General features: G+C 42.3%; 1 protein-coding gene across 1 annotated transcript; it reads left to right on the top strand.

Moving 5' to 3' along the window:
• Window positions 1–869: 869 nt before the first annotated feature.
• Window positions 870–23329, top strand: LOC109475059 (ras and EF-hand domain-containing protein homolog). Its single transcript, XM_019775600.1, has 17 exons — window positions 870–949; window positions 1202–1630; window positions 14631–14768; window positions 15108–15198; window positions 15833–15919; window positions 16161–16223; window positions 16392–16463; window positions 17004–17119; window positions 17520–17600; window positions 17784–17817; window positions 19285–19326; window positions 19620–19743; window positions 20420–20501; window positions 21435–21555; window positions 21886–21993; window positions 22365–22441; window positions 22918–23329. Exons 2-17 carry the CDS (start codon window positions 1215–1217, stop codon window positions 23012–23014), a joined length of 1749 nt encoding a protein of 582 aa, XP_019631159.1. The 5' UTR covers window positions 870–949; window positions 1202–1214; the 3' UTR covers window positions 23015–23329.
• Window positions 23330–24700: the final 1371 nt, after the last annotated feature.

The raw sequence follows: 24700 nt of genomic DNA, 5'->3' as shown, positions 1-24700 counted from the left end.
TGTGTGTGTGTGTGTGTGTGTGTTTATGTGTGTGTGTGTGGGGGGGGGATGTACGTATTATGTGTGTGTGTGCGAGCGCTCTATTGAAGTGACCAGAGGTTTTTGTGATATCTCTTTGTATGCCTCTCTGATTATACTCCCAGGTTCGTCCTCTGTTATCCCATTGGTATGGTGGAATTATTCATCTTGTACGAAAGAAGCCTAGGCTAGCGGCCCATCTATAAGTGATCCAAACCCCTTGTAGGCAGGGGGCTTATGAATGATATTTTGCCATGTAGATTGCTCCCTTGTTCAAAAGATATCACCGTTTGTGTGACTGATGAGTTAGACAGACGAGGTATGTCCACGAGGTATGTGTTGTATATGTACCGAATGTCCCTCATGCAGGGGATGTTATTTGAAAATCCTCAGTTCTTTACGTCCCGGTGCTGATTTACTACTGAATCAGAGCCCGTATTGATACATTTATCTTCGCTAAAGTATTTCCCGAGAATGAGAATGACAGTTATACCGCGCGCCAGTTTAATGATTGAATACGTGAGAAACATAGGATAGCAGACTATATGGATTTTTCCTAATCGGGATAGCCTCTCCTTCAAAATCTATATCAGCATATTTGAAATGCCAAACATTATAAAGAGGGGTATAAAATAGCCCAGAGTCCACAATTCTGCGTGGTCTGCCCCTCCCCGCCCAGATAATGGACCTGTCCAAGGTGCTGAAAACGTTGCTGCTCTTGTAACAATCGCTCTGATTGGTAGATGGTTATATTCCTGTAAAGAACATCACTGATCTTAACCACGCGCGGTTATGCAAAATGATACGACGCACTTACGTAATTACAACCGGTCTTGATCGATGGCTGGAATGCTAATTATTCCACACGAGCGCGCCAGAACGTTTCGTAATATGGTAATCCTTAATCCCTGATCAGGATTCAATGTGGCAGGTTAGTTATTACATCTCTTTGGTGGCAACATTCTCCTACCCCCTACTACCATGACTACTCTCCCTTCCTCTGTTATTTCAGGGTTTTAGTTGTATTCTGTGGCTGTTGATGTGAATTTAGTGGAGCTGTTTTTTTTCGTTCGGTACGCGGCGTGAATATGTTGCGTTTTTATGTAATTTTCACGGCGATATTATGTAAAACCTGTAGCTAATGCCGAATATCATAATAACACTTCCATATTTTTTGACACAGGAAACAATCCAAGATGGACGACATTCCACTTCCGCCCGGGCTGCTGACGTCACGCGCTAAAAGGATGGCCCAGAATATCTTCTCGCTGTGTGACGTAGACGACAAGGGTTTCATTACTATGAGAGACCTGGAGATCGCTCTCTCAGAATACAGCGAGCTGTGCCTCACTCCGGAGCAGGTCGAGTACGTCTTCAGCCTCCTGGACACCCAGCGGTCGGGCCGCCTGCACCGCGACCAGTTCGTGTCGGCGTTCGAGCGTTTTTTGATGATAGATCACAGCCAGATGATGCTCGGCACCGGCAACATGGAGGACGGGCTGGACGAGATGTATGAGTCCCAGACGCCGCCTGTGTCTCCCGATATACTCACGCTACAGGCCGAGTGGGACTCCTTCCTCAGAAGCGTTGGAGGGAACGTGTTACTAGAGGGGTGAGTCAATCTTGTATTCCTCACGGAGCTGAATGATCACACGGTAAGGATGCAGCGCGGGGCCCGTAAACCGCGCGTTTTATACCGCCGCGTCCCGAGGGTGTGCCCCCGCCTACCGCCGATGTTTGCACTGGCAAATGAAATATCTGCATGGCTCAGGTGTAGGCGTTGGCAGCTTGTTTGGGTTTTTCCAGCTGTCGCGTTGAAAGCACCTTTGGAGAAAGGCTGGATACAGCTGGTATATTTCGTTAAGTACTTAATGGATGTAGGTGTAGAGTGTGCTCAATTTTTGACGTTTTATGTTAAGTCAAGCAATTTACAAATATCCAAAGATGATTACACGAAAAGCCCAGTTTACAACATCATATTTTTCATTAGGAATCCTTCGAATAAAACTAGCTTTAAAATTCATTGCATTCTTATACCAGCTACTACTAAAACTGCCAGCACAGCAGTTTGCTTGATATATTATAATTAGCTGGGCCATGTATTGTGCTGTTCACAGAGGTCATAGCTGCTTTGTCTCGGGGTAATGGAAATTTTGACGTACGAGACAGACAGAGATGAGTGATATACTGTTTTAATCAAAGTACGCCCACTGCCGCCGTGGGCTGAGCCAGAAATACAAAACATTAATAAAACTTACCTATATCTAATAAAGAAAGGACATGAACAGCATTAATGCTAATATGTAACAGTGCGGTCACAATCGACGTAGGTCCCTTTATTGGTTATGGATCTGATGATATGACATAACCAATCACCAACAAGAATTTTTGACAGGTTTCTTTCTCTACAAAATCACAGCTGAATATTGCACGACATAAGCTTGATTTTCTCAAAATTACCCTAATCATTTGGTGATCCTACGATGACGGTACGGCGTATGTGATTGGACGTTAATAGTATAACCTAGGTCAAGGCCACATAAATGGCAGTCCTTCACAGGCGGGATAATTACTCTCCAAACAAATTTGTGTGTCATGCCTCATCATGGAAGAAAATGGGACAATTAACAGGTCATTCCTGCCGTGTTTGGAGCACCTACTGCACATTTCCAGTTCAATGCGGTAACAACAATATAACCGTGGGCTCGAGAAAACATTAGTGACTACCTAGTTGTGTAATGGGGAAAGGTTATTCTGTACATATGTGTACTCAGTATGCACTGATGCATAAAACATCGCTCGGTATGGACGCCCTTCATTTATTTTGCCAGCGGGTCTCTTGAGATAAGGCTAAGGGTAAGTCTATTTAGTCCATGAATTTGGACAGGAATGCATCCCAAAAACTGTCACCCGATCGTGACAAGGAGACCGTCAGACGAGCATATTTCGATAACGAACCGGTCTTAGGTTCACATTGCACAGGCGTCCCTACACGATCCCAATCTGTATTTCAGTCACCCACATGACCAAAAGGGATTGAGGCTTATTAGTAGGGACATTTCCTTCGTTATTCCACCCTGGGTCCTGGCGTCAGTGCCACACGCCATCAGAGGGATGAAACGTGCAGAGATTTCACAAACAAACGTCTGACGGCATTAAATCAGGTTTCATCAGCGGCACAGCGCCAAATTGCCGACCGGGAACAATGTTTAGACATGGCCGCAAAGGTCAACATGCGGGAGGGGGGGAGATGATATTGACTGACCGGCCAGACAGGCTCGCTTATTGAAATTTGAAAGGCAATTCCGGGATAATTCACCTGTCGGATTGGCCATCACGTTTTAGAGCTCATCACAGGTGAGAGGATGGGAGATTCTTTACACAGCGATATTTGAAAATTTTTCATTTCCTTCATATTTATCTATCGAGGATTGTGCAAAAGGCAGAAGAAGTCTACTCCTCTAGAACATAGAATCTGATACAATATTATAACAGTTACACCGGGAGGGAACACAGTTCAACATATATTAAAACACTAGATGAACAGGGGAAAATAATCAAATGAATTAACGTGCAATCAATCGTGAAATCTAACAGTACAAGCCAAAGAAGTATGACCAATATCGAAAATATTACAATTTTGTAATGATAAAAATGAATTGAAATGTAGAAGAAATAATCACATTCATGTGGTCGTCATCCTTCTGTATTTTTCTGCATTCATAGTCCAGCTCCATCCCTGTTGAAAACATCCCATAGATCTACACATTACGTCACGTGTCCTATGGGGGCATTTCACTCTTTTGAGGCGTAGTTTATTGTTATTATCCTCCTCTTGGGACCATTACCAACACGTTTACATCATGGAAGCCACAACTCACGCGAGCAGGCATTAGTCCAAAGCATTTGCATCTCCAAAAGACGCCAAATCTTTATAATTTCTGTATGCTTCATAAAACCTTTGAAAAATGAACATCTAAGCTGAACTATAGAATCGATCTCGGTTCACAGCCCGGCATAATTGAAGAGAACGCTAACCCGTGGGGACCGCCGGAGGCTACTAGTTGGTCCGGCCGTGCATAATGTATCGTGATGGGCTCACGGAGCACTACTGTTACCTCACGGGTCAGGGCAACGGGGTAATAGATGGCTTTTCATGGGAGAACCATTGGGATTATCTAAAAGGCTTCTTTTAGGGACAAAAGCAAGTATGCATTTGCAGTATTTTCTAACCGTAAGATTCAAATCTAATTTGTGGAAGGCTGTTTGAAGAAGCGCTGTTTTGTCGACCAATACAACACGGGTCGTGGGTGGATCCAGGGTCTTAGGTAAGGTCGTGTCAGGATCGGAGTTCGAACACAAAGCCGTTTTCAGGAAAATCAGACAAACTGTGCGCCTGCCCGCTCAGTACAACGATACACACATCTCTTCGTTGAGCAAGAATTTTTTGTCTCTACTAGACATGTATCAAGGGTAAAATAATCGCATCTGTAGTTCCCAGGTTCGATTACTGGGGACTGTCTTCGTATCTTGTCTGTCTTTGACATATTATATTCCATTTAAAAATTGACGTGATGAGCCCTACGGTGTCTATGTTTGGAGACACATTATATGGAAGATCATGCAGACCGGTAAACCCAGAGGTACAACCTTGAACCCAGGTCCTTGCTTTCAAGAACGAAACGTAAAGAGGATGATCTTTAGGAGGAGAGCCAGTATGGGGCAGCAGTATTCCCAGGAATGTACATTTCTTTTTACATTACTTTTGGACGCAGACATGCACCTTAAACTTCTTCGAGTTCAAAATGTTTGAAAGGGACGGAAACTTCACGGTCTACTATCTGAAAGAAAAACCACTTACATGAAGTCCCTAGGGTTGTGACAGTTGTATAGGGTTATGGGTACGAGGCGTATCGTGTAGCAAAATGATGAATGGTTTGATAAATGGTTTGCATAAAGTTTAAATTTTTGTTCCATGGAAAGAATGGTTCTCACCTAGAACGTTTGATCAATGACTCTGGTCTTCCTCAATAGACCGACCCAGTGATACTTATCACCTGGCTTCTCTAAAATGTGATGGTTAATGGGCTCTGGTGTAGATAGCCTTTTCCACCCCTCTCTGGATGTTGTCTTGTTTTGTGTCCAGTATTCTAACACTAGTAACAGTACACAAAAAAGGATTTGGTGAGATTCAAGTACATTGCAGTCTCAGGCTGAATTACGTGATTTCTTACAGTAATATCTAACTATAGACATGGGCCGATTAGATCACAAGATGTACAAGCTGAAGCTGTATAGAACACGTCATGAAAATAATTTAAAAGTTACACAGATATAACATCTAGGAGAATGTTACCCGTATACCGTGACACCTACGTTTTAGACTGTATTTTGCTACACAAATCATGTATAATATATGTGTTCTGCTCTAGTATACATCATTAAATAGTCAGACGTTGCACGATTTTGAACATCTGCCAGCTTTATACATTTCCTTGTTTGATCACGGCCCTGCGTGCTCCCCGCTTGCATGCCGCGGTGTCCCACGTGGTTTCATCAGTGTTATAATCGACAGCTTGACTGTAGTTAAAGATCTAATGACGAGATCCGCCGCGCCGCTACCAAATCACGAGTGCTCGCGTTTCGCCGACGCCTGTTCACAAAAACAATAATTCCACAATAATGCCATGTTGATTTGATTATATGGATGACATCCTCTGAGAACCCCAAAACTGATGCGAGCGTGTGAATAAAAAATAGTTTGGGCAAAAAAGTTGCTTTCTTTATGAAATTTTTCATGGTCGTGAAGGTTGAAGAAATGACACAGAGTATGGTATGGTGAATAATCTACTCTTCAAATTCATGTCTTTACATTTTCGTCTTTCTTGTTTGATTTTGGCATTCTACGACATTGGTATCGTTTCCTAATATTTGTTTTTGCAACTTACGGTATATATTTGCTCATTTTGCAAATTGACGATTTACAGTATGGTTGAATTTTTTTTTTTTTTTGGAAACGGCCGAAAATTGATGCGCGCGCGGATGTCATCCATATAATCAAATCAACATAGCCTAATGGGGCCAAATATCACACATGAACACACGCAAGTCACTGATCTTCTTGTACAGCACACGTTTTAATGCCTAGATCCAGAGACACCTTCATTCCCTGACGATAATTGGGCTGGCAGTGAAAGGTGATTATCGACGTGTCTGGCATACAGATTCTACTGGCAACGTCTTGCCAAAACCCAAGAGCGCGCTGAAAAAAATCCCAAACTCAACTTGTTTGCGTATGATTTGCTCCTGCCTGGAGACTGTTCAATCAGAGGAACGACCGCACAGGAATCGATTGTGGGGATATTACTTTCCAGGGCCTCCCCGGAAGACGATATATCCGTGGTGGAAGACATCTTCAGCAAGCATGAAATGACCCTGGCCGCATCGTCAGAGACGCGATGATCAACTCTTGTATAATGGTCTGATTCCCACCGTTATACCTCCACAGAAGAAACTTTGTCATCATAAAATGGCCCACAGCAGCAGAAATATCCCCATATATTTTCTACAGTACGTGTCCTCTATAGCATCCCACAGGCACCACAGACACGAGGCAAGCGTGCTGACAATGGGCTATTACGAATTTTATGTGACTGCATAGCTGCAGGAAAGTCACGGCGATTTTTTTTTTACTTTCGAGTACGGAAGTATTGTTTGGGGTGACTGAGTTGTAGGTTTGTGTGTCTGCTCATCTGAGTAGCGACGATTGCGTGGAGGGTGGAAGGTGAATTTGACAATTGATAGGTAGGTGAAGCTTAAAGGTGACTCGGTGGGAATAAGTGGACAGTATATGGAGGAATTCAGGAAGTGGTGCAATACCCGATTGACTTACACCATCATCAGTCAGCTCCACAGTTCCAATACATTCATGAAAACCCACATCCAAATCCAAAACACTTCTCCAACTTGTTTATGTTGAAAAGATTGCTGTGCTGTGGAACGACTATCGACAGAAAATCCCTATTAATGATAGTGATAATTGTCGGGATGTCGTTAAGATTTTACAGCTTTCAAGAAGACAAGTCAAATTTTATCTGTCTTGTACTGTTGCAAGTAAAGTCTTTAGTATTCAGCAGATCGGATGCAAGCCAAGGTCAATGTTGGAAGTTCATCTATAGCTACTGTAAGCCATTGGCGCTGCTATTTAGAGAATGTAACTCACTGTAGCGTTTTGCAGACTGCTGCGTCCAAATTATTTGCTTCGTAGTTTGCCGTATCCGAGGGCCCAAAAAACGATTTGTTAGGGTCTCGTACGTAGGAGAGAAACCTGCTCGAACAAATCCGGGTGTTGGAGTAGCTTTGTGAAAGCATATTTCAAACTTTTGCGTCATCTGGTCAATAACGATGACAAGCTGCAATTATACCAACTCGTTTCAACAAAAAGAAAAATTTTAAAATTCTTGAAGTTTGGTCGACATTACCTAATACAAAAGAAATCAAGCAACTGGATACGTGTCTTTAATTGCTGTCTTTAATTTATTCCTGACTGAGAATACGTCTGAAGAAAACTGTAACCTGTATATATTTCTTGAAGCTATCTTTTGCATCGGCGGATGGCAATTAATCGTCAATAATATTGTTCGGTGCCTTCGTTAGTATGGATCCCACAAATCACTTTTTGTTGGTGAATATGCCATACATATCAAATAATATTTCAAACAAAATCACATGAAACCATTCGATGTCCTGTTTTATGACAGCGCTGCCCTCACTGTGCCCAAACATGTTTCACAAGACTCATGATAGTCTTACTTACATTTTTACGTCTTGCAAGAGGGACTGTCAGTTGAAAGTGTTGCCTTCTCCATTCCTCTCGATTTTGAAAGCCTTCCTCCTCAAGTCTGTCTTGTCTGCCCAGCCTGTACTCTGTTAGTATTCCTTGCATTCCTAAGTCCACCTTTGTAGTTGCTTACTTTGCCTAAAGCCCGGCGCTTGCCCTTAGGTTTGTATTTAAAAGACATATCAGTCAGTAACCTTAGACTAGATATAACGTTATGTATGTTGTAAATGTTAAAAGCATGGTGGGATTTAAAAGGTTTTCTCAGATCTCTGCATGCGAGGACCACTCTGATGTCCAGAAGTGATAAGAGACGAAACCTTTTTGCTACGCTGTGTGTGGGATTGGGAATTCATTATCTGATCCTGGTCCATCTCTTTCCGTAATCGCATGGTTAGTTTTTATTTTACATATCACCCTTATCTGCCCAATTCTAAAACCCGCTATAGATACGTACATATTGATACGTTAGTGCATTTTTATTTACATAAATCTAGGGCAAAGGATGGGTTAGTTACACTTACAGTAGATACAGAGTTTTATTTGCGTTAGTTCAATATTCAGACAGCACCAACTGTTCCTTATCCATTCCTTTTCTTTTCACCTAGCTAGAAAAATGAAAATATTTTGCAGCATTCACATCTTAGCCGCCTTCTTGAAAAAGTCTTGACTGCACGGAAAAAAGAAAATTCTCCGAAGGCAGTGACGTGAAGGGACCGAAAAATCTCGGACGACCTCTCGCGAGAGTTAGTGCTGATATTCGCCAAATATGGGCAAAATTGACAGGAGTCGTTTCATGTCTCGGCTTTGTTAGATCCAATGGATTTTTCCATATCCACGTGTAATTTCTTACAGCTTTGCTTGGATTTCACAATGAATGGACTTACCGCGCGGAAGGAATTGGGAAGCGAAAGGCAAAGCCGATTTCCCTGCCTGAACACTTAGATTAATTGAATATCGGCAGTGTTTGGCACGGTAGGTGAAGCACGAAATGCTCTCTCCCTATCAATGTGACAAAGTTCATGAAACTTCATTTAAGGCTACATCGCCCACACAGCAATGAAAAATTTGACTTAACTTTATAATGCTACGACCCCCCATTCTAATGCATTTGGATGAAAAATTATCATGTTACCACCTTCCGACTATAGGACATAAACATACACCAATATTCACCGGGGCATGTAAGATATATAAGAAATGTGTATTAAGATAAATGCATCGTGCTATAACGCACAGGAATCAAATCTATCTTGATATCCACGAGCATAACTTGAGGGATTAGTTCTTTTGAAGCTGGATTACGGTTTAGCTTCATCTTAAACCTCGATTACTGTGTATTGATCTGTGTTAGAATTTCATCATACATGTATCGTATTGCGATATTTAGCGGATCACGCGAAATGTGGTATACTAGTATTTTCCCTGCGGGTACGGGTGTGTTGTCTTGGGTGGGTTTGACATTGGATTTGTGTGTGTATATAAGGTTGACAGCACGTGGGTGGGGAAGATTGACAAGAAGAATGACAGGCGATCAAAATGTAAGGATCAGACACAAAAGATATGGGGGTGAACCTGGATGTTTTAAAATCTGCCTGGGAGCCAGAAAGAATGAGAGGTTGACATTAAAGAATCCAGGAAGCCGAGAATTGCAGGAGTGACCGTCCAACCCTCACCGTCCTATACCTGATTGCAGTTCGCCCTACGACCTTCTCGAATGTTCTCATACATTCATGTACATTCAGACACCCAAACTACTCCCAGGAGGTCTGAAATCTCCGATTTTTTTCGTATCTCTACGTCCACATCTCTGTAAGATTGTTTTTCTGCTTTACGAGGATAACAACTATGATAAGAGGTATGGAAGGAGGTGATAATAGGATTTTCGGTCGAAGCGTGTCGTCTAGTGGATTTCTCGCCTGTGACAGAAGCAGTGGGGTGTCACAGACTTCATTTCATGCGCGCAGAGACCCGCCGTTTCCCCGTTATCTCTCGTGTGCAGGCGCGCTCCACCAGGGATCAATCCACCTCGTGAGTTCTTTCTTCTTAAGTAATGATGCTTTCTGGCGTCAATGCGTGCCAACGTGTCTATAATAGGATTTATAATAACATTTTATGAATCGTTGAGAAGTAATTTGATATGATAAAAGTTTGTTCCAGTTTGCCTGTACAGTGATTAGTGTGATGATTAACAAAGAACCAGGCGCAACCCCTTCCAACGAAGACTGGGAATCCCCTTTAACAAACGGATTCTCATTAATACACGTTGATTATGGTTTCATTATCCTGATATCTCACATGAGTATACGACTAACTTTCAGAAGATATATTTTGGGTCCTGCGTGGCCAGGAACTGCCAGACTCAGAGGAAAATGGTGTAAGTCAAGGGAGAGGTTCCTCCACAGAAGTGAAAATGCCCTGGAATGAAAATGAAGATAGATACTATGACGAAGCAAGACCGTGTATAGCATTCTTACATTTATTGATACCAAAGTATAGAACAGGTAACACAGCTAAGGCCTTACATGTATATCTGAGACTTCAGACTTATGCAACTCTCTCCAAGCTTTCTGAAGCCCCCCCCCCACGTCTTGCAGTCTATTTTCTGATTCTCTGAGACCTTCACATTTACCTCCATTTCCTCCACATGACTTTTTGACCTCCTGTCAGTCCGTCTGTCAATTTCTCCACCCACGTGCTGTCAACCTACTCCGTCCGCACAGATACACACATCCTAGCTCAAGCACCCAAAACGATGATAACTTCAACAATCAGCATGAAAGTTTAGAAGGTGGTTTTAATGAGACATATGATGGTTGATCATGAACAATTTGCTGACATACAGTACATTATCTGAATGTATGAAGTCCCAAGTGTTTACGGCAGTTCCTTCAGCCGACACACTACTGGGAAAACCCTCTTGAACCCATGCCAGCTCCCGGCGTGCCTCAGTGCCTCAGTGGCGCAATGACGCCATACAGTCACATGCACGGCATCAGTCAATCCGTTCCGTGTGACACCCCCTGAGCTGGGAGTCCTAACGTGCACGTTATCAGGGCTTCCCAGCTGCCTAAACGAACTGCCTTCTGCGCCCAGAGTTCCTGTGTATCCGTGTCAACAGTGTAAATAATCAATGGGTTTCTTAAAAAAAGTCTAACCGGAAAACATTCATCACCAGCAAACTTCCAACACAAAATAGAATAGAACAATGTTGACAGTGATAAATTACTATTGAGAGGCACAGGCATTTGTATTTTCACCACATACTGGTATGAAATTTGTGGAAGCTTGGCTTCAGACAGGGTCAATGTGCTGATATGAGAGTTCGGGACCCTGGTGGTTAGGTCAGCATGTGTGCTTTTCATCTAGGCTATATACATTTGTTAATGCAACCCCGTGGAGTTACGTATATATAGCTAATAACACAGCATACAAACTCACAGTCGGCAATCACGTCTGTCTATGTGCTGAGAATAAACTCGTCACCAAAAGTCTCAGCTGAACTTCTATCCTGTCTTAAAATATAACTTTAAACTTTTGAATTGAGAATTTTGCTATGATAACGAGGTAGGCTTACAGACGCAACTTCTGGTGCGTCTGAAGCGAATGTGACGCGTCGGTAGCGACTTCTGATGCGTCTGAAACACGTCAAACAGCGACTTCCAATCTCTTTGGACAATACGTGTAGCAAATATGTGCTCGAATCACGTGCCCTAGACACTGTAAATTCACAATCCATATTCCCTACGGTCTTAGAAAGATGATGCTATATAGGATCTGGATCTTTTACATTTACCTATGCTCTACGGTTTTTATTTGCAGTTTATCGGTTATTACAGATAGCCTGGGTACCATCCTACTTGTATGCCGGGGCTCTGGAAACGCTTGTATCTATTTGGCTTGGTGATGATATCACATAATCTCCAATGAGGTAGGCCACATGGGGAGGGCTGGGCGGAGCCTCTTCCACTAGTAGCTGACAGATCAGTACAAAGTCCACGTGGCCATGTGCTGTTTTGGTAAGGGTAAAAAAGTTGCTGCTTATGTATGACAAGTGCAGCCACAAATTTACCTTGAGTACAACAATTTCTTGTAGTTTTCTTTAAGCAAGATGTTCTTTGTGGCTCTGTTACTTCAAATGTTAGCAAAATCATGACAACAGTGTCTCTCAATGGCTACTACACTCCATCCAAGATAAATAAACAACTCCTTCCTTGGCCAGTGATACCTGCTGAGCAGGCAGGAGATAAGCATCATCACATACTGAGAAGGACGTTAGGCTAATGAACAAGACAGAAGGGACCAATCAGCACACGCGGGCAAAATCTGACCGAGCTCAGACGGTTCAGATCTAACCGTTTCCAGACTACTTCTTAGGGAAGCGAGTATGGGAGCCCCGGTATACAAGTAGGATGGTACCCAGGCTATATTACAGACATTTAATGCAGCCATTTTGTCGTACATCGACCTTGACTTACAGTGGGAATAGCTTTAAACATATCGTCTCCATATGCCATATATATACTGAAGTTAATGCGGCGCTTGTGCGAATGTCGTCTTCTCTACACCACCTCATCAGTCAGTTAACCCTGTCAGCGTGACCACGCCAACCCTCCGGGAAACCTGCCATTTCTTCCCTTTGAAGAGAAGTGGACCTTCCTCAGGGCTCAGCCGTCATGTTCCCTCAGCCCAGACGGGTCGATAGGACAGCCGGTCCCGCGTCATCAATCTCCATCCGGGCCTGCTGCTTCACGGCTGACCCGTGAATGCCTCACTAGTTCTCTGGCCGCAACGGACGGACAGATAGGTTCTAGGGTTCTAGATTTTTTAACTCCAACATTTAACACAAAACATGGTGACCGCAAGTTTTCAATGTATTTTTTATGCCAACGGTGCACCAGGTACGCATAGGACAATAGAAGATGCTCATTTTCACCTGAGTTAAGTTAAGTTAAGTTAAGTTAAGTTAAGTTAAGTTAAGTTAAGTTAAGTTAAGTTAAGTTAAGTTAAGTTAAGTTAAGTTAAGTTAAGTTAAGTTAAGTTAAGTTAAGTTAAGTTAAGTTAAGTTAAGTTAAGTTAACCCCACGAAGCTTCTTAGGTCCTGGGGAAAAGAGAAGATGCTTTCGTCCTGAGGATTTTCCAGCTTTGGATGATTTAGACGGGGTGGGGGGGGGGGAGGAGGTTTCCTCGCTCAATTTTTCAGTGCACGTATGGTGTGCAAGCCTCGCTTATTCATGCCCGGTATCCATAAATTTTTTGTCACCAAAGACTAGTTATCAGGAGTTACTATATATGTTCTTAAAATAAATGTAGATGACGGTTTCTTTCAATGACAAACGACATATGTTTTAACCGAAGCGTAGTGATCGTTATCTACTTGTCGATTGTTTTCCTCCTGTGCAAAAGATCTAGAGACTTTCAAATAGTCGTACCATTTTAGACGCTGCGTGGTTTGGGGACATGATTTGTACATTTCCAGGTCTGTGGTGCTTAACCGTGACAAATATCGACCGGCATTGAGAGTGACCACACGGGATGGAGCAGAGTAGGCTTTGATTGCCAACACTTCACGCTTCATTTCCGCTACAGCCGTGACGTTCAGGCGGTCAGTATAGGAGCTAGACCCATAAAGGCCGGATCTAAAAACTATTAGAGCGTCGACTGAAAACATTGCACCTAATCCCCACCCACTCACACTCTCTACAGCAGTGGCTCTACATAGATGAACAGTCTGGACATACATGTACAGCTAGACTTTCCACCGGCTCAACACCGGAATTCAAGCTGCTTAGCTGTGATGCAGAGACAGAACCGCTGTTATGCCGCGGCAATAAATTTTATTCTACCACTGAAAATCGAGGTCCTCAAAATCTTCTATGGTTGGGATAAGTCCACGATGGGTTTGGGCCAAGTTTGCTGTTACTTCCGAGTGCGGAAGTATTGTTTTGGGTGGCTGCGTTTATATTTTTTGTCTGTTCGAACTATTGTCGGTTGCCTGGTGGGTGGGGTATATGCAGTTTTGGTAGGGTTTGATTGGGAGGTCACGTAAAGGTGATCCAGCACGCGCCTTCAGGAAGCGGTGTAATACTCGATTAAATTACATCATACAATTCCATCCCAAAACACTTCCACGAGGTAACGTTATGTGAGCTAGAAGGTCACGAAAACTAAAAATACTTCCCGGAAGTCTGGAATGTCTGATTTCTTGTTTCCATAGCTGTTACTACATGAAATAGTGCCCCAGCAAGTCCCACAGTCAACTAATGGTCCGCGTCGTCTCTATTGTTATCATCACATGAGGCCATGTCCAAAGGTCACAGGTGTCGATAGTCGAGATGTAGGACGTCCATCATAGACATGTGTTCCAATGACTTCATCGAGAGCGATAGATTGTACATGTCTGTATTGTGTGTTAGCTTTGATCTTTGTTTCAATGATTAATGAAAAACTCAAATCGGCCTAGCTGTTGACCGAAGAGGTAGAAGTGGTCAGGCTCCAACAAAATATTACATGATACGGGTTACATAATAAAAGTTCTAAACAAATTCATAAACCTACAGTCATTTATTTTGTTTACGAACTGGTCACCTTTGATGTCTAACCTTCATAGACGCACATGTACTTTTTACTGGTACGAGTATCTGAATACGTCTGGGCCGCTTCAAGCGTGTTGCATAAAAACAGTCTTAAGCTTGATACTCTTTCTGTGAGGAACTTCTGAGCGCGCTGTAAATCATCTTCATCTTTGACGATGCCTATATCCTCCTCTCCCCAGTAACAATGACCTGCAGGGCCTGTGGCAGCGGCTGCGGCAGGACGAGCCCGAGCTGCTGCGGCCGTTTGAAGTGTTCCTGCGGAACGCCATCTGTGAGATCTACGAGATGCAGACCAAGTGTGACAGCGTCGTGCGAAGGTCAGTACACAGGACCTGTAACTGTACTTTGGTTTCGTTATTTTGTACTTGCACAGCGCGTAAGTATTGTTTTGGGTGGCTAGATTTTACGGTTTGTCTGCACATCTGTTATAGTTACGTTTGATGGTGGGTGGGAGGTGATTTCGACAGATCTAGATGATTGACAGCAAGGTCAAGCTCGAAGGTTACCCATTACGTGCTAGATGGGAGTAAGATTACATCTTGCAATCCTCCCCACTGTTCCAATAATTTTATGGAAACCCAAAATACTTCCAAAAGGTCAGAAATGTCATGTTTCTTGTTCTCGTTACTCTCTAACCATTTTTATTCACCAACCAGTAAGTCCATGCTGCATAGTCAGGAAGTGAAGAGATTGTACGAGGAGATGGAGGTCCAACTGTCGAAAGAAAGGGAGAAGATCAGAGTGGAGGTACGTGGTGGCACAGTTACATTCATCGTACGATCACAAACTGGGGTCATTGTTGGGATAGTCATGAATGTGTCGTGCAATATTCAGTTATATTGTTACCAGGGGTGCCAGAGTACAGTGCAATTTTACTAGTATACAGAGCTACTACTAGTAAAATCGCACTGTATCATAATACGATTAAAATTGCACTGTATTCCGTAAAATTGCACTGTATACACTGGCACCCCTGTTTACCGAAAAGCCTGTCATAGACAGTTGCCCGTGGTTGATTCTGTCAAAGCCTGCTTGAGAATCCTATTACATCAGACTCGTATGACTATCTACGGCGAGTTGATAGTGCTCTTACAATCGATTGCAATTTTATCGTAGCTTTTAGAAAGCTCAAGTCTGAAATATCGACTGAAATGTTTTCAGAATGTACACACATATCACAATAGTCATGCAAACGATGTTTTGGAAGATGAGTAGATATATAGGATTTCACCTCACGCCCATACATAATAACGTTTACTTAATGAAATCCTGGCGCTACCGGCGCTGCTGGGATAATGTACGTAATCCGCAGACTGTCAGAGATACAAAATGGCTCTCCATGTAGGTTTAGCGTATTCAACGACAGGTGTTAATTTTTCAGGTGGAAGAAAGAATGCGAGTGGAACTGGCGAGAAAACTTGAAGAAAAGGATGACCAACTTCGAGAACTGAACCAAAGGCGAAAAGAGGTACGTTAGAAAAGTCAGCACCATGCGCTTCTTTGGGCGTTCTATGGAAATGTCCGGGCACAACAACTATCGTAACGATCTTATGTCTATTATGTGTAAATTTCCCAGGTTTTCTTTGATAAAGTCTACATGATTTATTTCAGTATGATCCCCTAACTTATATTTATCATCACCATAAAACGCCAGTCTGTTACAGCTGGAATTTTGATCATTGTGTTACGTATCTGTCTTCTCGCTACAGTTAGAACTGATGCTGAAGGACCTCGACCACAGAGAAAAGGAAAAGGACAAAAGATACCAAGAGGTAGGAACACCCAAACTTTACGGCACTGTTCCTGATAATTTTCATGTTTCAAGAATGAAACAGTGTATTCACACAACTGTAGTTTTTAGCATATTAAAATGATTGATAACAGAGTGTGTCAATGATATATGCCCAACATTCATTCAATGTTTGCACATGTGCCTTCAGCTGGAGGAGATGATAGCAGAGCTGACTGTTAAAGAAGCGCAGATCATGAAGGAGAACGAAGTGCTACAGAGGGTAGGTCTTACCCTTTTTAGTGTTACCAAGTCAGCTTGCATCATTCTATAACAATACTAGCAACATTAGCATCCACATAAAGATCTTGGAGACGACTAGTACTCTAAAGGTCGTCTCGTTTGTGCTGTTTACTATGGTAACCTTAAACTAGCATCAGAACATGGTGGCAGCGGTGGGATCACGTAACATGCACACGTGTGATGACTCTACACTTACACACACGATGTAGACATTACCTTTAATGGGAGCCGTTGATGTACCATATGTTTTGTTTGTTCGAGAAAGTTGTGTATAACAAGCATTCATAGTACAAAACATGTTGATAGTTCAGGCCTTCATTTCCAATAATATAGTATAGAGTTGACTGCCAAAACATGTATTTCACATGTACCCACCCCCCAACCTCAGACATCTATTGCAACTGAAAAAAGTCAAAGAAAAGAGACATTTGACTGTATATAGGCTTCCACAACATTGGTAAATTTGGGTGGTACATGTATTTTCAACCTTTTCTTTACTAATGTCTTAACTTCCCAACAGGAAAACTTGAAACTACAAGCCCAGTTGGACGAGTCCCTTCATAGTCTGGAGGAAAGTCAGGAACTCTGTATTCAGATGCAGGAGAAGCTACAGAAGGAACGAGCGCTACTGTCCAGGTAGGATGTTTGGAGCGCTTTTGCCATGTTGGGACGGGGGGCGATATCTACTTCAGACAACCTTTGATCCATTGCTGACGTCACACGTGCATTAAGCCAGATGTCCTGAGCGATTGGGTCGGATTACTTAAGAGTAATTTCGAGCGAAATTTAATCGAAAATGTGAGTCCAATTTTTTTTAGTTGGTGAACGGTTTTTGTTTCATAAAGAGTCCTTTTCTTGTCATGCCATTGCATGCCCTGTTGGGGTGAATATCGCTAAGTGCTCATTGAGATCCCAATAAAATAGCATCATGTCTTATGATCCATGAAAACACTATCGCACTTTCTTACACCACATCTAGCAGTATTAAAAAATGGATAGGCTAAACTGAATAATGCGTATTATTGTCCATTTCCAGAGACTACGAGGACGCTGTTATGGAAAACGAAAGGAAGGCGAAAGAAAGAGATGACTTGGAATTTCAGCTACAGAAACTGAAGTAAGTCAAACTTCCCCAATGCTCGTCATCAGCACAATTTGTCTACCTTTCTACTGCATGTAGGATCAAATGTACCTTTTCTAGTATTAAACCTTATATTTGATCGACATTAATGCGCAATTACTAGTAGATACATGCATGTGTACATTTAGTCACCAGGCCTATATTTTGACTTTTTTTCAGACAGAAGATGTCAGAGGAGAGAGCTGATGAGCTGGTAGGTTTATACCACATGTAACAGTTGCACTTGGTAGTAAAACTGTTCACGTAGTCATGGGAAATAAGTACGTTCTGCGTGTGAGATATTGTTGACACGGAACAAATTTCCTTCCTACTGCCAAGGATACAATTTCCCTCTCTGGTGTCATTGTCCGTAAAGTAGCTGTAATTTTATTCCTCAGGGTCATTAAGTCAGCCATAAAGAATAGAAGCTGAAGCTCGTCAAATACATTAGGTCTCCTGCTTTGTTGCATTGACGTAAAGAACTCTGGAGTCGTGCTCACCTTTCGACCATTGCTTGCTACTCTGCTCGTTTTCTTTATAACAAGTACACACAGATGTCCTCATTACTAGTTTGGAGTGCATGCCTACTACCGTGGCAATGCCACAGTAGCTTAAACAAGTAGCCAAGTACTGTCCTCTTATTGGCCAAATCACTATCTTTTGATTGACAGCCAGGAACGTTTTATTGCTAATTTGCGTTCAAAGGTCACCACGGTTCAGACAACACCGAGGGCTTAGATTCGAAAGTACCCCGTAAAACCCCCGCCATCCGAGAAGCAGCGGTAACTAATCTACGCTACTTGCGTCAGAACTTAGCAAAACTCCACTGAACCGGCAAATCAATGCCTGACCTCTCCCCGACCTTGTCTCTACTTCAATGTCAAAGATGTCCGCCTGTAGTTTTGTGATAGGATTTCTTAAAGGAGGATTACGGCCCTTATTCCCTGGGAACTTCGATTTGCCGATGCCTGTAACGTTATTGCTTTGATCTTGGCGGCATCGTTCAAGGTGAAAACATGACTACAAAGAAAGGCTGATAGGTTTGGGGAGGATGTGTGAGGTTTTTCAGTGGGCGGTTGAGCAGATAATAATTTACCTCGGCTGTGTATGTCAACACCTCTTGCTGGGTGTTGAGAAGTTCTTTGAGGCAAAAAAAGAGATACCCGACACACTTATAATTATTAAGATAAGAGTCATTGCTAAGCTAATTCACGTCAATCAGAAAATAAGTGTCTAATCGGAGAGTTCATCAGTCGTCAGGATTACTATCATAATCTATAGACCATGCCCACCTGCAGCTGTCTGATGGCTAGTGGACTTTATCATATCTATTCTACATAGTGTGGTATATACATATATTGCAATACGCTTCGTTTGAAAAAGGTTGACACGAGACACGTATAAAATTCACCAGAGTTGGTAAATTACACTGTGTAACAATTAAATTGTTCTCTCAAACTTCCAAAATTGGACTCGACCGAATAACTTTTTTTCGTGATCATTCAACCGCGACGGAGGGCGACATTGACTTCCTACAACCTTTGACCCCTTGATGGCGTCACACATACATAAAGTCACGTGTCCTAAGTGATTGAGTCCTATTGGAGGTTCCTTGTTCCACAGATACCTTGATAGCGAATGTTGATCCTTTAAAGTTTAATTATTCTGCCGTTTGTTCCAGTCCAAAATCGCGCATGAAGTGGAGTGTGACACAACGTCTCAGGTAACGACATCCGGATTTAGAATTCATGTATATGGCGTTACATGTGTAGTATTTATCAATGAACTATCTTACTTTAAAAGTTTATAAAGTTACATTGCAATAAAAAAACGATATACTGGAATTCCAAGTATGTATTGAGTTGTACTGAAGACCCTGTGTCTTATTTGCCGTGTGCTTTAATACTATATGAAATATGTATATGTTAATAATTAGTTTTTAGCCTTTATTTTATTGCATCTACTATGATGTAGATGTATATAAGGATGTTTATCAGTGAATGTTGTCTCCCACAGGCCGTACGAACACCTGACAGGTGCTTCAAGATCATCCTTGTGGGAGACTCAGGTGTGGGGAAGACCAGCTTCATCCACAGGTTCTGTAAAAACACCTTCAGCCCCAAGAGACAAGTCACAGTAGGTACGTGCCGAATAAAGAGACTCTTTATGCACAAGTGTATTTATTTTTCAACCAGTTTCGGTGACCGTCTGTCATCACTTTCCTCGGGGTAATTCTGATTGGTTCACAGCACAGGTGGTGCTGCTTTAGATGCGTTCCCAAACGCAAAGTATTTACATATCTACACGGCTACAGGGAACGGAATCTACAATGCGGTCCCAAACTCACAGGAGTGTGGTGTTCATAATTGTTGTCACGTAAAAAAAAATTTTGCGAAGTAGTGTTAAGTAGTGTTAACCTTGCGTCCAGTGTTCTGTATCTATTGTTACACTTTCGTGTTAAATTAAGAACTAAAAACGCTATCCCACTACTGCCACCATGTTGTGTTCTGGTGCTTGTTTATCGTCATTAAAGACGAAAGCAACCTTCTTTGAAGCTGACTTCAAGATATTTATTCTGATAATCACGTGGTCTGTGTAGTCATACATGATCAGGGTTACTGTGTTAAAATTAACAGTCAAAATTGTTGAATGAGTAAACTAGTTCAAGTAGTATGATTATTGCCCAACTTGAAATTTCGAAAATACAACACATCAATTTTGTGAGACTATGATGTCAATGCCGGCTGCTGTTCTATCGCCATAATGTACATGAAATGAAAGCTGTATCAGGGCTATCTGTCGCTGTGTTTATGCAGGGATAGGGTACTACATGAAGACCATGGTGACGGCAAACTCCATCATATCTCTACAGATCTGGGACACGGCAGGCCAAGAACGGTTCGTACTTCTAGTTTTACTGTGTTGACATACTAGTATACACATAGCAGCTACAGTGTGATATTTCCAAGTGAAATATAACGCTATGATTTGAAACACGACGCAGTTTACAGACCAAACGCGATATCAATTTTTATGAAATAGCACCCCTACTGTATATGTGTGTGTAATTGACCTGTTAGGTCCCCTTCCCTCTAAATGGCAACTGTTGAACGACCAAAATTGAATTTTTGTAATCCTCGGTTTTATAATTGAAATATGATTTACGATATAAATGTATGATTCAAAAGACAACAAGACATACAAAACGTAAAGTCGTTCGTTATCTATTAAATGGGTTGAGTGACCTGTCAACTTTTTAGTAACTCACTGTGTGTGGCATCTAGAGGGTTCTTATGACGCATATTTGCAGATTTGAGAGCGGGCCCAACATTCCACTTCTAGTCTTCAAAAGCCCGTTTGTCTATTTCTAACACGGACGTGGCGTGGGTTGGGTCAGAACAGGCCACCAGATGGTGCTTACCCCGCACGAACCTGAACTTACCAATATTGATTGCCACTAAATCCATTTGGCCAGTCCCCCAGGGCCATTAGAGAGCGGACCGTGGAGTGCCGTGTTTCTTATTCCGTGGTGATTGGACGGAAATGCTTGAACGAAAAACCCCATTTACACTTAATTCCCCATCGTAAAAGACTATTCCTTTAAAGTGATATCCCTTGGCATGCAGAATGTGGTTCCTTACGAGCTTGTAGATGGAATTAAATGCCTTGGATCAGTAGCTTAGAACTAACGCATGGAAGTGAATTTACACCCATTTCTTTCTGGTGCAAGTTGCATCTGAAACATCAAGGCTTTTAGGAATATTCCCTACGTATGTTCCCTCCAACAACAGCCTGCCCTGTGTGCACTCTGACCCGTTAATGGTGTTTCAGGTTCCGCAGCATCCCGAACTCTTACTTCAGAAAGGTGGACGGGGTCATGCTGCTGTACGACCTGACGTGCGAGGAATCCTTCAAGAACGTCAATAACTGGATGCAGGACATTCAGAGTGGGGTAGGGGCGTACGTTTTTGTGACATTTTCATGACATTTGAGTTCACCCCATTTCCCGTGTCTGCCCTTTAACCTCCCATTATTCATAACCCACTTGATGTCAACCTAATCTCAAGATGACCCCAATTTCCTGTGCCTGACTCTTTGACCTCCTGTTATGCCTGTCAATCTTCCCCACCCACATACTGCCAACCTACTCTGTCCGGACAGACACACACACACACACAAATTCACAGCTCAGCCACCAGGAACAATACTTCCGTACGTATATACTCAAAAGAAAAGTATACCTCAGATGATACATCTATGCATTATCGTGCGTTCTCTGCAGGTGGACGAAGGGAACGCCACGGCTGTGACAGTCCTGGTGGCGAACAAGCACGACTTGGCGGAGAAACACCGGATCGTGAGCGAGGCTGCAGGCAGAAACCTGGCAAAGGTGCGTTCCGTCGATAAAACAATCAGTCTGTCCTGCCACATTTGACCACACGGATTTGGAGTTTTAACAGACGTTGAGCCCCCCCCCCCTTTAACCCTTGTATCATCTCATCGGTGTAAAATCCCAAAGATTCATTGATGGAACAAACCATTGATAATGGACATTTAGTAGTCGATCAGTAGTCAGTCAGCTCTCCTGCTGGTTACACCTTGTAGTGTGAGAAATTTGTCGTCAGTGAATTCTGTTCTGTTATTCCAAACATACGCCCAGAGACAAGGCAGTTAATCCATAGTCTGAAGCCACATGTGCTCACACTCAAAATTGTATGAACCCGCATTCCGGATTAAACCCAGTACCGTGTGTTTCTGCAGGAGTACGACGCGCTGTTCGTTGAGACGAGTGCCAAGCTGGGAACAAACGTCGCGCAGTCTTTTGAAATCCTGACAAGGTGAGTTACGTAAGAGCAAGCTATATTTAAGAGAAGGGCCACAACGTAAAACTTGCCTTTTTTGGTAAACCACGGTAACCAGTGACGACTAAGATGCCTATGTTTTAGAACAGTGGAAATGTTCTCAAACTAAAGAAATTGACTCACCGGAATTTTAAACTGAAAACAGTCCTGCACAGTCCTCTACAGCTATCTGACCCAATAGTTCAGCACGCGACTTTACGCACGTTGACGTCAGCAATGGGTCAAAGATTATCGGAAGTCGATATCGACCCCTTCGTGGTTGAGAGACGAGGGATTCCAGTGAGTCGATTTTTCTAGTCGGAGAACTGTTTGATTTTTTCATAACGTATATATATATATATAATTTGCCAACCCAGATGAACTTTCATGCTAGTAAACTGCTTGTGTTTTGCCTTATGTCCAAACTGTGGTTATCCGTCCAACGAATAATACATTCGGGTCGAACATTACAGAAAGCTACAGGAGAGAGAGGACGAACAGATCAGAAGCCTCCCTATCGACGACAGACAACAACAGGAGGCGGCCAAGAGAAAGAAGAAATGCTGCTGAACGTTAACGGTGGTGTGACACCCCAACAACCAAACACAAACAAAAACACATATGTGAATACGTCATTCCCTTATATAACGGTCATAAAGACTTAAAAGAGTGCCAGTTGATTCTATGAGTCCACACTGACTAGAGAGAGAGAAGCAACAAAATTCACTCCGTCCGATGATAATATACGTAATCCCACAGTATACTATAATAGTGAGGTGGGTTTATGTGATTCTGTACGGAAAGCATGTTCCTTTATCGTGCCATTATCATCTACATGTATATCTGGAGACGTGGAAAGCTTGATGTTTAAAACAGGCTACTCAACGGTATTTCCGATGTGAAAAAAGTGGTACTTACCATGATATATTAAGGACTTAACCACCTATTATTTTCCATACATAACCGGATTAATCTTATACGTGTAACAGGTGCCTCATACACAGAACGCAATACATGTGTACATGGCAGGTAGACTGTTCACTAAGGGAAAAAGAAACATAAAAGGCGAGCAATGGCATTTGTCCATAGAGGAGATGTTATTCGCTGAAGGAAATACCCAAGATCAAGTAAAATGCCTTTGTATTTGACCATGGAGAACTTTAAGAAGGATAAATTTCGTGTTTTCTGTATCGTTAAGTGCCAATCGTCAATTCTGTTGCAGTTTCATATGGTGATGGTATATATAAGGAAAAAATCCTATTTGTTAACTTGATGTTTTAGGTGATGTAGTGCCGACTGCCCTCAGCGACTGCTTTTGAATCTATTGTACTCGTATAACAAACACGGTCAGTCTATTAAGTATATTAGATAACTGTGTTAAATGCATGGTGTCGTATGAGCGCTATTCCCTTTGTACCGCTGTTTTCATTCGCTTTGCTTTATTGTAGCTATAGCCTCGTGGACTCAAATGACTCGACTGTCTGCTTCGCGTTAATGTCACTTTTGTAAGAGTGACTCCACCGCCGCCAGAAAGGCTAATAGAGAATGATGGCTACCTTTCATGTGTCTCTAACCTCTACAGTCCCTTTCCTTTCGCACTCCCATGTACATACCCTACATTCCCTAACCAGGAGACCATTTTATGATAACCATCCCAGACAAGGTCATCTTTTCTCAGCGCAGGCGGCCGTTATTGATATTTTATGGCTTGAGAGCAGTATAATGAAATGAAATGGAGTCCTTTCCATTACCCCTTACTGCGTAAACCCCATTTTTGCCAAAGCCTAAAGACTTATTTAATGTCTGTGCGATGGATTCACCAGAATTATTATTACCAAATGTCTTTTGTGCCTGTGTAGAGAGCCTATATAGGAATCTCAGTCTTGCGAGCTCAGATAAAGGGTAGAGATAGGATACAAAAGAGCCTCATCTCGTGAGCGAGTACCACCAGGATTGCGTAGGAGTATTGGAATATTAGAAAATGGTTTCGAACGGTACGTACTTTTATGTACTTAAAGGTATTATAATGAAACAGTTGCAGAATACTGAATGTAATTTTGCATTGTGACAAAAAACGTCAAAATGTACAAAGAAAGCAAAGAAAAGTTTTTGATTCATGAGAAACGGTACTTTTAAGCACTTAAATGTATTAAAATGAACCTATTGTAGTACACCGATTGCGCGTAATTTTGCATTGTATCAAAAATCACCCAAATGTATAAAGAAAGCATATACAATGTATACTTCATGGTCAGG

Source organism: Branchiostoma belcheri, unplaced genomic scaffold (genome assembly GCF_001625305.1).
Source record: "Branchiostoma belcheri isolate BF01 breed outbred unplaced genomic scaffold, Haploidv18h27 scaffold320, whole genome shotgun sequence".
In the NCBI taxonomy this organism is placed as follows: domain Eukaryota; kingdom Metazoa; phylum Chordata; class Leptocardii; order Amphioxiformes; family Branchiostomatidae; genus Branchiostoma; species Branchiostoma belcheri.
The sequence above is the reverse complement of the archived record's forward strand: the minus strand, read 5'-3'. Positions and strand labels throughout refer to the sequence as shown.